Source organism: Myxocyprinus asiaticus, chromosome 19 (genome assembly GCF_019703515.2).
Source record: "Myxocyprinus asiaticus isolate MX2 ecotype Aquarium Trade chromosome 19, UBuf_Myxa_2, whole genome shotgun sequence".
Taxonomy (NCBI): Eukaryota; Metazoa; Chordata; class Actinopteri; order Cypriniformes; family Catostomidae; genus Myxocyprinus; species Myxocyprinus asiaticus.
In genome coordinates this window covers 767,605-782,840 of record NC_059362.1, presented here as the reverse complement: position 1 = coordinate 782,840, position 15,236 = coordinate 767,605, and the positions used below count along the sequence as shown (strand labels likewise).

The following is a 15,236-nucleotide window of genomic DNA, read 5'->3' as shown; positions in this document are numbered from 1 at the left end:
CCTGATCGTCTTCTTGTAGAACACAGGCTAAATACAGAAACTTACTCAAAAGCTTATCATCGATATTGTGGAAGTTGTGACATGCATGGGAACGTAGACCGCCTTGGCGGTTAATGTATGCTACCGTCGCTGTGTGTCTGTCCGGACCATCACGTGCTTACCCTGGATCAACGGCCGAAACCTCCACAGGGTGAGCAGTACTGCCAACAACTCTAGGCAGTTGATGTGCCAATGCAGCCGCGGGCCAGTCCAGGAGCCGGCGGCTGTGTGCCCATTGCATACGGCGCCCCAGCCCGTCTTGGAGGCGTCTGTTGTAACCACGACATGCCTGGAGACCTGGCCTAGGGGAACCCCTGCCTGTAGAAATGCCAAGTCAGTCCAAGGGCTGAAGAGGCGGTGAAAGACCGGCATGATGGTCATGTGATGTGTCCCGTGGCGCCATGCCCATCTCGGAACTCGAGTCCGAAGCTAGTGCTGAAGCGGTCTCGTATGCATCAACCTGAGCAGTGTGGCTGCCGCTGAGGATGCCATATGCCCCAGGAGCCTCTGAAAGTGTTTTAGTGGAACCGCTGTTCTCCGTCTGAACACTTTCAGACAGTTCTGCACCGACTGTGCGTGCTCGTTCGTGAGGCGCGCTGTCATCGAGACTGAGTCCAACTCCAAATCGAGAAAAGAGATGCTCTGAACCAGGGAGGGCTTGCTCTTTTCCCAGTTGACCCAAAGCCCCAGTCGGCTGAGGTGCCGAAGCATGCAGCCCCTGTGTGCGCACAGTAACTCTCGAGAGTGAGCTAGGATCAGCCAGTCATCGAGATAGTTGAGGATGCGGATGCCCACTTCCCTTAGCAGGGCAAGGTCTGCCTCTGCAACCTTCGTGAAGACGTGAGGGGACAGGGACAGGCCGAAGGGGAGGACCTTGTACTGGTATGCCTGGCCTTCGAAGGCAAACCGCAGGAAGGGTCTGTGTCGAGGTAAGACAGAGACGTGAAAGTACACGTCCTTCAGATCTACCACCGCGAACCAATCTTGATGCCGGACGCTTGCTAGAATGTGCTTTTGCGTCATCATCTTGAATGGGAGTCTGTGCAAAGCCCGGTTTAGTACTCGCAGGTCCAGGATTGGTCGCAACCCACTGCCTTTCTTTGGTACGATGAAGTAAGGGCTGTAGAAACCTTTCTTCATTTCGGCTGGAGGGACAGCTCTATCGCGCCCTTGCGCAGAAGGGTAGCGATCTCCGCACACAAGGTAGCGGCGTTCTCGCCCTTCACCGAGGTGAAGCGGATGCCGCTGAACCTGGGCGGGTGCCTGGCGAACTGAATCGCATAGCCGAGTCGGAGGGTCCGGACCAGCCATCGCGACAGGTTGGAAAGCGCGAGCCACATGCCCAAACTCCAGGCAAGGGGGACCAAGGGAATGATCACGTCGGACGTACCGGCGGGTGGGGCCTCACGGCGGGGCGGAGCTCGAGGTGCCACGTCAAGGGGATCACATCGAAGCACTTACCTGGCTCCTGCTGCCCACCATAAGATTGGCCAAAGAGGGGGGAGGACGAGTCTCTTCCCCGTAGTCCACCGGACTCAATCTCATTTGGGTGTGTTTGTGCCACAGCTGGGCGCACAGGGTCGGAGGGACCGGTGCTGGAGCGCCATACCTGCAAAGATGAGACGATGGACGGTGGTCATGATGATGGCCGTGCACACCGGACATGTTACCCAGGGAACAAGGAAACTGCTCTTTTGCTAGAACTTTTGGGTACCGCAGCCTCTTGGGCATGCGGCACAATTAAATGAAAAAGAAACAAAAGATTCTCCTCCTGGCCCTCCACCGGGGGATGGAGTGGTCTGCTTACCAGCTCCAGTATAGCAGGTCTCCTTGCCCCTGGGTCGCCCGTCTCAGGGGCGCTTCGAAGCCTTCCTCGGGTTCTTAGTGGCCGGCTGTGAGACGGGTGGCTTCTGCTTCCTGTGCTGGGCTCTACACTGGGGCCGGGCCACAGGAGCGGGCTGCAGTGGAGCCGATTTTGTCGCAGCAGGAGGACGCCCTTGGCGATGAGCAGACGGGGTGCGGGGTCTTGCGCTGCGCCGGGGCAGGATGTGACATATGGCTTCCATCTGCTGCTTCACCGCTGAGAACTGCTGGGCAAATTCCTGGACAGTGTCGCGAATAGGCCAACCTGGGAGATGGGGGCATCAAAGAACCGTGCCTTGTTAGCCTCTCGTATCTCAACCAAGTTGAGCCAAAGGTGGCCCTCCTGGACCACGAGTGCGGACATCATCTGCCCGAGAGACCACACCATGACCTTCGTCGCCCGGAGAGCGAGGTCGGTCGCCGAGCACAGTTCCTGCATCAATCCCGGGTCAGAACTACCCTCGTGCAATTCTTTTAGCGCCTTGGCTTGGTGTGCTTGCAGGAGAGCCATGGCTTGCAGGGCGGAGGCGGCTTGTCCAGCGGCACTGTAGGCCCTAGCTGTCAGGGATGACGTAAACCTACAGGCCCTGGACTGGAGTTTCAGGTGCCCCGCAGCCAGGTGGCAGCACTCTGCGGACATAAGTGCACCGCGAGCACCTTATCCACCTGGGGAATCACCGAGTACCCCCTGGCTGCTCCGCCATCGAGGGTAACAATCATCGAGCCGTGAGGGTTCCGGGGAGAGTGGAGGGTTCCACTCTAGCCCGACACTCGTGGCCGCCCGGGAAAGCATGTCCGTCATTTCCACGTCAACCTGTGACTGGGCGACCATTCCCGAAGGAGGAAGCCCAGTCGAAGCCTCTGCGCCTGACTGGATGAGCCCGCTCTCCGATGCTGCGCTCGATAACTCATCCTCTTCCCGGACTCTGAATGAGGGGTCGAACTCGCCCTGAGACGAGCCGGTGATCTCGTCTGAGCGCGCGACCGGGGCAAGCGAGCGTGCTGGGGAATGGGAGGTCCGTGGGGGGATACCCGGCAGAGGTGGTCCCATTGAGGTCCCCAAATTGCCCCCAGTGCTAACAGGCACGGCCTCATACCCGTAGGTATAAGGACCGAGGCGGGGAGCCGCTGGGGTGGCTTGCTTTCTTACGAATGCAAGCCACGACCGCAACGTTGCCATGGTCATGTTCTCGCAATGAGGACATGATCCATCCATGAACGATCTCTCCACGTGGGCAGCGCCCAGACACATAAGACAGCGATCGTGGCCGTCGGAAGCGGAGAGATAATGACCGCAACCAGGAATAACACACAAACGGAAAGGCATCTTTAAAAAGACGCATCTTTAAAAAGATGTTCCGTGTGTGCCGCTCTTTCAGAAAGTAAATATACTCCATTAGAATATACTCTTTTAAATGTTCTGCCGAAGCACCCAGGGGCGTTCTCTGCAAACCACAGATGCAGAGGGGGAGAAGCCACTGAAATGTGCCGTAAGATCCAGCAGAGAGAGGTGAATGAACTCGGCAGATGAATTCAGCTGAATGAATAGAACCGCTTGGCTCCGAAGAGAAAATCTGAATGAGTGGTTGTATACCAGCTCCTTTTATACTCGTATGTCCGGGGGAGTGGCATGCAAATTCTACTCGCCAATTCTCATTGGCCTTTTAAAAAAGATCAGAGGTGTTTGGGGCTCCCAAGAGTGACCCCTAGTGTCACTACATCGACACAACGTCGAGTGAGTGACAGATAGGGAACAAGAAGCATTTACACCTGCCGAATCAAGAGATAAATAGTGGCAGTGGTGTTACACCGTATTCTGCTATACAAGTTCAGGGGAAACTTTCAACGGTGGAAAACCAGACTTTTAAATATTACATTTTATAAATGCAACGACTGGAATTGTTCGGTTGAAGGAGGTACCAAACTGTGAATCCTGAACAAAACAGTTTTGTGAATACATGTTTACACATTAGCTTCCACTCCGCTGACAACAATGAAAGTAGTTACATGGTTAGCTAGTTAGTTATAAGCTCGTTGTCACAGAGAGTAAAAGATGGACGTTGTTTATTTACTTTCCAGCATTGCTTCTCACCATCTAGGTAACAACGTAGCGTGAAATCAACACTCAACAGACACAATCCACCAAAGCACCGTTGTCTGCTGAGCTGCAAAATGATGCTCTGATGTTTATCTTTCAATCTGCTGCGTTACTGACTGCACTGACAAACTATAGCTGGCTAACATAACAAACAGATGTGATAAACATGAGTGACTTGGTTGTCAGGGACAGGGTTAATGTTATATTAGTTATATTGAAAAGGGAAAATGATGGGGTCATTGTTTAGTAACTTTCCAGTATGTACTTCACAAACTAATTAGCAACTTACAGAGAAGACACCCCTTAACATATATATCGGTCGGGCACTAGTCTTTTGAACTCTTTCTTTCAAAGTATCTTTCTTTCAAACTTTCTTTAAACCTTTTCTTGCAAAAGTACTTTTCAAACTTTCTTTCCAAGTTTATTTCTATCAAACATTATGTCTGTGATTTGTGAAATAAAATAGTATAAATCAAAATGTCAAAATATACATGAATATCATGTTATACATAAGAGAATTGTAGAATGTACTGTGTGTGCGTGTTACTGAGGGAGAAAGTGTTCTATAACCCTGATCATCATGTGATTAACATTACTTCCTTTCTGAAAATGTAAACAGTCAGAGACAGCCATGCCGAATCAAGGGTATTAACATATGCCACAGAAAAATAAATGTATTTAATTTGAGGTACAGTAACACCAGTGACTGATATAGAGGACAGCTGTCTGGACAGATACTGTCTGTCTTTCTGCCTGTCTGTCTGCGTCATTGTTTTACTCTGCGTAGTTTTGTGTTCAAAGGGTGGTCATTGACCCTTGCACTCTTCTCCCCAATTATTTCTACCTTGTTTTTTTGTTTCTGTTTGTTAGTGCGAAATAAAAAAGAGATGCAGTATCCCATAAATGAGCTGTGTTTTGTGTTATTTGTGCCACGAATGATCTCCAATGGTTGTTGGCGATCAGTTTACTAATATGACATAACTGATATGGGTGTTATTGAGGGCCGAGCAGTTTGACCAAAATCTTTTCACCGCATAAGGTGACAGTTAACTGTATGTCAACATATAGTGTTTTTTTATTTAATTTTTGGATAATCCAGTGAATTAAAAACTTTACAATTGAAAGGCATTTCATCGCATTCTATTTTTATTCTCTTTTTATTTGCAACTTGATGAATGCAAAATTAAAGATATGATTATTCAGCTGCACGTTATGTAACACTCGAGTTAAAAGCAAAACCCGTAAAACTAATATTAAATGGGTTGTTCCAACTCTTAATTCCGCACATCAGTTGGATTCATGTACCAAGTCGCGACGTTGTTCTGAACTTCACATCAGGTTACACCCTTTGAAAAAAGTTCTCCCACGTCTTGACTTGTTTCGGACACATCTGTATTTTCGCATTACTGCATGTTCCTTTTGTTCTTACGTGTAAATAAAGTCAATTAGCCCTGTACACTAATAGCTGCGTAAATATACCTACCACACTACTGTATAATCTCTATAGTAAAATCTTTACCGATTGACACATTTCTATCATTGCCCTAGAGCGATTATTATTTTTGCAAAATATATTTTTTGTTTTTGTTTGAGAAGTTATATGTAATGTGCATTGTTTAAAACTATTATTGCTTTATTTTTTAAGTTTGATGCTTGTGCTGCGCTTTTTCAAATGATTTTTATAACCTTAATCCCCCCAAAACCCCTCCAGTTGAAGCCGATAAACCTCTAACCATCAATACCTCATCAGCATGGCACACTCAACACGCAAATCGTTGCAACACTGACTGCGTTTACATGCACTTTATTACACCAGTTGTGCTTAATAAGCCAACAATGTGTAAAGTCAAAAAAACACTTTAAATAGGGGAAGGTCATAAACAGTTAAGGCAAAACACATCGGTTTTTGACTGTTACTAGGGCTGTCAAAAGTGCTGAGGAACTAAATTTTACCTTAAATATGACCAAAATTCTAATTATATTCAAAATGCTTACATAGACTGTATGTTACCCTACCCTTGCCAGGGTACTCAAGCTTAAAATAGAAGCGGTACTACAGTGTATTCATTAATTAAGTTGTATACGCATATAACAGAACGCTGGGGTTTCAAGATGTTGACAAAATGAACAAAACTGGTTCTGTGTGAACGACCCCTTGTGATGTGAGATGCTGATAAGAAAGCAAGACGCAACGACCAAGAGTTGTCGCCAGTGCTTGTCATACATCTAAAATTCAAATGTACAGTTTTTGCGAATTTGGCGAATATTTGATTTTCTAATTTTAATTTGACAGCCTTTTCTGTTACCCTCTTTCTCCTTGATTGCAAATGCCTTTATCCCATTTTGTCAGTTGATTCAATTAAGTTTTGCCTCATTAATTGGATGTATACAGTATAAAAATTAAATTAGTGGGTAGAGAGAGGGTAATTTGATCAGGACACTTCACATGTCATACTCGAACCTGTGTCACCTACATGAGCATCATCAGGAAAATGTGCACTGACTGCTGCACGATGTCTTCAATGGCTTTTATACTTACGTTTATATCATATTATGTCATTACTTACTCATTCTCATGTTCCAAACTCGTATGCTTTTATTTTTCCATGGAACACAAAAGGTGACATTTTTGAAGAATTAGCTGTTCACCACACAGCAACAGTGTCTGTGAGCTCCAAAAAGGATAAGAAAACACTATAAAAGTATCTTACAAGTAGTCCTTATGACCCGTCCACTATCTTCTGAAGTATTACGATAGCTTTGTGTGAGGAACAGACCGAAATTTAAATTGTTAATGTGTGAAAATTCTTCAAAAAAGCTTTTTGTGTTATGCAGAAAAAATTCAACATAGGAATTTGGAATGAGGGACGGTACATAATGAAACATTTGAATTTTCTGGTGAAATATTGAGACTTGTAGTTTGAGTTTTGAGTGACAGCTCTGACTGGGTGATCTGATTCTTTTGAGTAATGTTTTTACTTGGCCTGTTTGATTTGTATAATTCACTCTGTTTTGTGTTTGCAGCATGGGTCGGTTCTCTCTCCATGGGTATGATCTTCTTCTGCTCACCAATCGTCAGTGTATTCACCGATCTGCTCGGTTGCCGGATAACAGCGATTGGAGGCGCTGCCGTGGGGCTTGTGGGACTTCTGGCCAGTTCATTTGTCACGTAAGTACATTATACTCCACTTTATTATCATGGATCTCTATGTGTTCATTGCAGTTATTCTAATGCTTTAGACACTTTATTGTTTATTGTGTATATTGAGTTGTGTTATATTAATGAGCAAAAACATTGTAAAGCATTTTTATTTTAATGCATTTAATTTTGTTGAAACACTTTTGATTTGACTGGGTTGAAATCGATTGTGATTTGGTTTGTTGCTAAGCAGCATTACTGTTTTAAAGAATTATGTAATTGACAATGGGTCAATTTGAGGAAACTAGAGAGTGACTTTTATTGGTTTTTCAATGGTCGATGCAAATATCAATGTGGCCTTTAAGAGGAGTCAGAAATATCGTAATTACAAGTTCAGTGCACATGACCAAGAAAAGTCAGCTTCCCAGGAGCAGGTAATGCCAGTATATATCCTATGCTTCACATATGAGATTGCTTGTATGAACTGAACACTTTCCTGTTCCTAAGAAACTGTCATGGTTACTTGTGTAACCTCCATTCCCTGATTGAGGGAACGAGACGTTGTGTCGATGTAGTGACACTAGGAGTCATTCTTGGGAGCCCGAGACACCTCTGGTCTTTGATAAAAGGCCAATGAAAATTGGCGAGTGGTATTTGCATGCCACTCCCCCGGACATACGGGTATAAAGGGAGCTGGTATGCACCCACTCATTCAGGTTTTATGCTGAGGAGCCGAGACAAGGTCCGGCCATTTCTGCGGGTAGTTCAGCGTTGTGGCAGGAGGCACACAACGTCTCCATCAGGGAACGGAGGTTACACAAGTAACCATGACGTTCCCTATCTGTCACTCACTCGACGTTGTGTCGATGTAGTGACACTAGGGGTCCCTATACGAAACGCCACAACTGGCTGAACTGTGTTACGTGAACTGGCGGTGTGTGGTGGGCAGACTACTGTGTGCCTCATAGCCAGCACACCAGGTCGACACGTAACATCCCCCAACATAGTTATGAGTATCGAACGGCCCATTGGGGACAAGTCGACTACCTAAAAGATAGAGACAGGCTAACCCAGTTGTGGCCTCTTTTCCCCTTCTCTTTTTCCACTCCCTAAAAAAGAAGGGGGATTATCTGACTGGGCCGTCAGGTCTAGTTGGGGGATGTCCCTCCCAAGGGGAAGACACCACGGAGACCACACCTAGCCCAAAGAGAGTGGGGGATATGTAAGTGGAAGAATACGTCACATGGTCTTTCCGACCATGTGGAGAGTCTTCAAGGTAGATCCTACCCAACGGTGGAGGAGTTACTACAAACATGGAGACTGGGGCAGAGGGGCTTTGCCCAAGGAAGACGCAGTATGCCAACAAGGAAACGAATTAGCGGAAGATATATATCGCATGGGGTTAGCCTTACAGGGAACCGCCACATGCGGTGCACCTACCCCAGAACAGGACTCTGATCCTGGGCGGGCGCCTGGCGAACTGAATCACGTAGCCGAGTCAGACAGTCCGGATCAGCCATCGCGACAGATTGGAAAGCGCAAGCCACGCATTCAAGCTCCGCACAAGGGGGACCAAGGGGACAACGTCGTCGGACATACCTACAGGTGGGGCCTCGCGGCGGGGTGGAGCTCGAGGTGCCACACCACATCGTGGCCGTGCTAAGTCTAGGGACATTGAAGCACTTACCTGGCTCCTTGTGACCACCCCCGGAACAGCCTGGGATGGGGGAGGAAGAGGCCTGTCCTCGTAACCCGTGGAGACTGCCACATCGGGGGCGGCTGTGTGCCACAGCTGGGCGCTAAGGAGTGGGAAGACCACTGCTGGAGCGCCAATCCTGCAAGGAAAAACCCATGGACAGTAGTCGTGATGACGACCGTGCACACCGGGTATGTGACCCAGGGAGGAAGGAAACCGCTCTTTTGCTGAACTGTTGGGTACCGCAGCCACTTAAGCATGTGGCGAAATCAAACAAAAAGGCAACAAAAGATTTTCCACCCGGCCCTCCACCGGGGGATGGAGTGGTCTTCTTACCAGCTCCAGGTGAGTGGGTTTCTTCGTCCCTGGGTCACCTGTCTCAGGGGCGCTTTGCCAACCTCCATGGGTTCTTAGCAGCCGACTGTGAGACGGGTGACGTCTGCTTCCTGCGGTGGGCTCCACGCCGGGGCCGGGCCGAAGGGGCGGGCTGCGGCGGAGCTGGTGCATTCACCGCAGGGGGACGCCCTTGGCGACGAGCAGACGGGGTGCAGGATCTTGAGCCGTGCTGTGGCAGGATGTGCCGGATAGCCTCCGTCTGCTGCTTCACCACGTCCATGGTGGTGCTGCCGAATAGGCCAGCCTGGGAAATGGGGGCATCATGAAACCGTGTCTTGTCGGCCTCACCCATCTCGACCAGGTTGAGCCAAAGGTGGCACTCCTGGACCACTAATGTGGCCATCATCCGCCCGAGAGACCGCGCCGTGACCTTCGTCACTCAGAGATCGAAGTCGGTCACCGAGCGCAGTTCCTGCATCAAATCTGGGGCAGAACTACCCTTGTGCAGTTCTTTCAATGCCTTGGCTTGGTGGACCTGCAGGAGAGCCATGGAGTGCAGGGCAGAGGCGGCTTGTCCAGCAGCGCTGTAGGCTTTAGCCTTCAGGGACGACGTGAACCTACAGGGCTTGGACGGGAGCTTAGGGCATCCGCGCCAGGTGGTGGCGCTCTGCGGGCATAGGTGCACCGCGAGTGCCTTATCCACCGGGGGAATCGCTGTATAGCCCCTGGCCGCCCCGACATCGAGGGTAGTGAGGGCGGGGGAACTGTGGAATCGGGGCCGGGCAGTAAAAGGTGCCTCCCACGATTTCGTCAGCTCCCCGTGCACTTCCAGGAAGAAAGGCACTGGAGCGGGGCGTGGCTGCTTTGAGCGGCGCAGCGAGCCCAGGAGCCAATCATCAAGCCGCGAGGGTTCAGGGGAGAGCAGCCGCCCAGGAAAGCATGTCCGTCATTTCTGCATCAGCCTGTGACTAGGCAATCGTCCCTGAGGGGGGAAGCCCAGCTCAGGCTTCTGCATCCGACTGGACAAGCCCGCTCTCCAATGCTGCGCTCGAGAGCTCATCATCTTCGCGGGCTCCGAACAAGAGGCCAGACTCGCCATGAGACGAGCTGGCGGACTCATCTGGAAGCCCGATTGTGGCAGACGAGCATGCTGGGGAATGGGAGGTCCGCGGGGGGATACCCGGCGGAGGCGGTCCCATTGGGGTTCTTACGAAAGCAAGCCGTGACCGCAACGTTGCCATGGTCATGTTCTTGCAATAAGAACATGAACCATCCACAAAGGCTGCCTCCGTGTGGGTCACGCCCAGACACGAAAGACAGCAATCATGACCATCCGAAGTTGAGAGATAACGACTGCAACCAGGAATAACACACTATCGGAAAGGCATCTTTAAAAAGATGCGTCTTTAAAAAGACGTTCTGTGAGTGCCGCTCTTTTAGAGAAATATACTCTTTTAGAGGAAAAAGCTCTATCAGAAAATACACTCTCTTTTTTTTTCTTCTGCCGAAGCGCTCAGGGGCGTTCTCTGCAGTGCACCAGTGCAGAGGAGGGAGAAGAGGTGAATGAACAGTAGAATTCAGCTCAATGAGCATGACCGTTCGGCTCCGAAGAGAAAATCTGAATGAGTGGTTGCATACCAGCTCCTTTTATACCCGTATGTCCGGGGGAGTGGCATGCAAATACCACTCGCCAATTTTCATTGGCCTTTTATCAAAGACCAGAGGTGTCTCGGGCTCCCAAGAGTGACCCCTAGTGTCACTACATTGACACAACGTCAAGTGAGTGACAGATAGGGAACCACAGTTTATTGTTTGAACTCACATCTGTTATCATGAAGTATTTTGAGAGGTTGTTCGAGATGCACACCACCCCATGATTGCATGATTCCCAGGACACACTGCAATTTGTGTTCGCCAAAACAGATCAACAGAGGATGCGATCATCACTGCGCTCTAACACTTGGATAATAGAGAGACACCTTTGCTTACTAAAGCTCAGCCATCAATACCTAAGTGGCATTAATACATGAATTCAAGTTTTGTGGCTTTTAGTCCATGTCTGTTGGCTTTGAGTCTATCTATCTGCTAGTGTACTCCTAAAGGTTGACAAAAGGATCTCTTCTGGGAAAACTGACCAACAATTCTGGTCACACATCTTTGCATTGAGATTTAAATCCAATAAAATGCACTTTAGAATGAGGATGTCCCTCCTCTTACAGGTACAACTCCCAATGCAGACGTCTCCAGACATGTTTATCTAAGTTTCAAACTATGTTTAACTTGACAAAGTGCCCTTAAAACTCTGTTTACAACACGACACAACCAAAGTGAGATGCTACAAAAGCATCCGTCTGACACATGCATACACACGCGTCCTTAGAAAATCTTTTATAATCTCGGACAGATTGACGTCAAGTCAAGTCAAGTGGCTTTTATTGTCATATATGTAGAGTTGGGAGAAAAAATTGTGGACATCCTGGGCCAGCAAATATTGATATATGCACTCGGCATAACCCAAGGAAGCTAACGACAGTTTAATGACAATAAGCCAAATTAATCAAAAGTTATACAATTTTCTTTATATCTTTTTACCACTAGGTTGCACTGTCCCCATACACTTTGAGTACCTACAGGACATGGCCCTAATGACACATACAAAATTTCGTAACGATACGCCAATGTGTTTGTAATATACAGCAATTTAAGACAAAATTAAAAATGTCCGACGCCCAATATGATGGACATAGGAAAATTGGATATCATTCGACTCGTTATGTCCCAAGGAATCTAAAGAGACTAGTTTGATCATTTTAGGCCAAATTGTTCAGAAGTTGTATGAAAAATAGCCATTTTTCATATTTCTTGACAACTAGGTGGCGTTGTGCTGGTACCCTCAGATTATGCTTGTAACTACACATACCAAGTTCCGTGTCAGTATGCTAAAGTGTTGCGAAGATAGAGCCTTACGTCCATTTTGGCGTGCTCACGGTTGAATTCGTTGAAGCATTATATGAGAATGGTTTGTCATGATGAGTTTGTCAATGGTTTTTCCAAAAAGAGAATTTGTTTTTTAGGATTTACGGTTCAAAAGTCATAGGCCGAAACATAAGTGAAACTTTGAACAGTTGAGGGTTGAGTAAGAGACCCCAAATTTGGATTAGTTGCATTTCATAGTGTCCTCTATCAGTGCGCAAAATTTCACAACTTTCCTATGTACGGTTCTATGGGCTGCCATAGACTTTCAGAGAGGAAGAAGAATAATACGAATACTAACAGAAACAAAAGGTGCCTCAGCACCTTTGGTGCTTAACCCCTAAAAAGAAATAAAGAACATTGAGTGGTTTTCATTTCAATATATTTGTTTGATTAATATGAACAGCATAATAGACAGCCACTGCAAGGTTTAAGTTCATTATGCTAGATTCAAAGATTAAGTCAACAAATCACAGGAACACACAAAATCACAGAAATGCACTGTGGAAATTTCACAAAATTAGCAGTTGTGCTTAAAACATTCTCTCTTTCTCTGTGCAGGTCTCTCGGGCCATTGTACTTCACCTATGGCATCGTGTTTGCGTGCGGGTGCAGTTTTGCTTATCAGCCGAGTCTGGTGATCTTGGGTCACTACTTCAAGCGCAGGCTTGGCCTCGTGAACGGCATCGTGACGGCGGGCAGCAGCGTGTTCACTATCACGCTCCCGTACATGCTGTCAGGTCTGCTGGATCGTGTGGGGCTGCAGAACACGATGCGGGTGCTGGCCATCTTCATGTTTATCCTCATGCTGGCGGGCTTCACCTACAAACCTCTCCTGCCCAAACCCGTGAGCAGCAGTAAGTCTGGCAGCCGCTGTCCATCCCTCAACAAGGTGTTTAATATGCACATCTGGAAGTCTCTGGGATATCGCATCTGGGCGTTTGGAATACCTGCAGCCCTGTATGGATACTTTGTGCCTTATGTTCACCTGGTGAGTGTGCGCATGTAAATCAGTGTTGTGTATGTGACAACTTGTATGTTCTGACTTTGTCTTCAGAATATCAGTTATTGCTCACACAACATATGTAAGGAGAATACCTTGAGAGAACATGTGGATAAAGAAGAAGAATTTGATGTTATTAATGTGTCCTTTCATCAATATGTGCCATGTGTAAGACTTCCTGTGTTTAAAGGAAAACTTTATGGATGTGAAGCACCTGAAAAACCCTACCTGAATGTGTGAGTTTTTGCTTGAGAGTTGTTGTGTGCAGGAAGTGACACGGATGTGTGATGTCTGTGTGGTAATGCCAGGTCTTTGATCTCACATACCAGGCCATTTAAGAACACTGTTGTTTCTCAGTTAGGGAAGAATCCATAATTAAGTGAGGGATGTTCATCCTGAATGAACGAAACGTTACTCAAAGGACACACAAGTAGTCACATTTGCTAAAGTATCAATACAGTTCCTTCATCCGCACTGTGGACTCCTGCATGTATGGATGTTTAGTGAGGTTTATTTCAATAAAAAGACAAATTGATCTGAGGAAACTAGACTTACAGCCTGTGCTTACACAAACATCAGCTCTGTTATTGTAGGATCTACAGAGGTGTTTTGCACAGTTTAAGTTGCACTGTAGACCTGTCAGAGATGTCAGTTAATCGGCAGTACTGAAAAGGGAAAGAGGTTGTTTATGTGTGGAGAGCAGTTCTCTTGCTGGGAAAGGTCAGTTTTTCCAGGGAATCCTCTGGATGTTTTCTCTCCGCTGGTTTGAGGTGAGGTTAGTGTTTGACAAACATGCATCTCAGCTTGTCATTGTCATCTCACAGAGTTGGAGGAGCACACTTAAGCTGTTCAAGTCAAAACAAAAACAGGTTCCTCAGGGTTATAGGGCAGACTCTTCCTTGCCTTGTTGAATTTGGCTTTTGATATTAAGGCTCCTAACCACGTTCTCACACTTCTTTCTGCTTGACTCAAAACTTTGAGACAAACTTTAAATCTGTGCTCTAGAGCAGTCATTCCAGCTTCCAACCAGAATTGGTTTTTGCTTTGTTGAACCTACAAAACAAAATGTTTGGCTTGAAATAAAAATAGTAGGGATTAGGGACGGGCGAAAATATAGATTTTCTGATTAATTGCAGTCTTCATTTGAACGATCCCAATATTAATTCTTAAAATCCCAAGATGGATCTTTTAATTTACTTTATTCTGTGTTCATCTGCGAGATCCTTTCACTGCGTGTTGAGAGTAAAAGTTTGGTTTGACTCGTTCCGTGTAATGTGTGTCCAAAGACAAGATCCACACAATCCATTTGTCATTGAATAATGTCTCTTTTAATATCCTTTCTGTTCTTTACAGTCAGTTGTTGTACAAAACCACAAAATTCACAACTTTTAATTCTAATCAGACATAGCACGGATGAGGTAAAGAAGCCATTCGATCAAAACATACACAAACAAACAAACACTTGTAATTAGTAAAAATCAGGCAAGTAAACAACATGTACCTCTACCTCTCTCTCTCTATGTATACATACATATATATATATATATATATATATATATATATATATATATATATATATATATATACACATATACATGTATAATATAATATATACATTATATATATATATATATATATATATACTGTATATATATTAGGGGTGTAACAATACATTTATTTGTCACGAACCGTCATGGTACGGACGTCACGGTTCGGTGCATGCAGTCAGATGAAGAATAACATCTGAGTCAGTCACAGGCGATCCACACGGCAATCCCGTAGTGGGCGCGTGCGGTAATGCAACGCTGTTTGCTAACCGCCACAACAGGAAAAAGAGCAGAAGAAGAAGAGACCATCTATGCACCAACCCAAAACAAGAATGGCTTCTCCTAATGCACAAGTTTTCTTTTTCATTATTCTATTTATTTTGTACTTTTATAACACAAGAGATGCTTTTCAGTTTTGTAGATGATTGTGACCAAATACCTTTTGTTTTTTTTCAACCCTACAAAAAAATAAGGCCTATGCAAGAGTGCATTCTGTTTACAGCTTAGTGCTTAATACACTAAAGGAGGCTGTACTGTACCAA

At 46.4% G+C, this 15,236-nt stretch overlaps 1 protein-coding gene across 1 annotated transcript in view; it reads left to right on the top strand.

Annotated features, from left to right (window-relative positions):
- Positions 1 to 15,236, top strand: part of LOC127410277 (monocarboxylate transporter 10-like) — a 75,258-nt gene that overhangs the window by 32,432 nt on the left and 27,590 nt on the right. The window contains exons 2-3 of the mRNA XM_051645465.1: positions 7,025 to 7,169; positions 12,706 to 13,135. Coding sequence (XP_051501425.1) covers positions 7,025 to 7,169; positions 12,706 to 13,135 — 575 coding nt within the window. The remainder of the gene's footprint in view (positions 1 to 7,024; positions 7,170 to 12,705; positions 13,136 to 15,236) is intronic.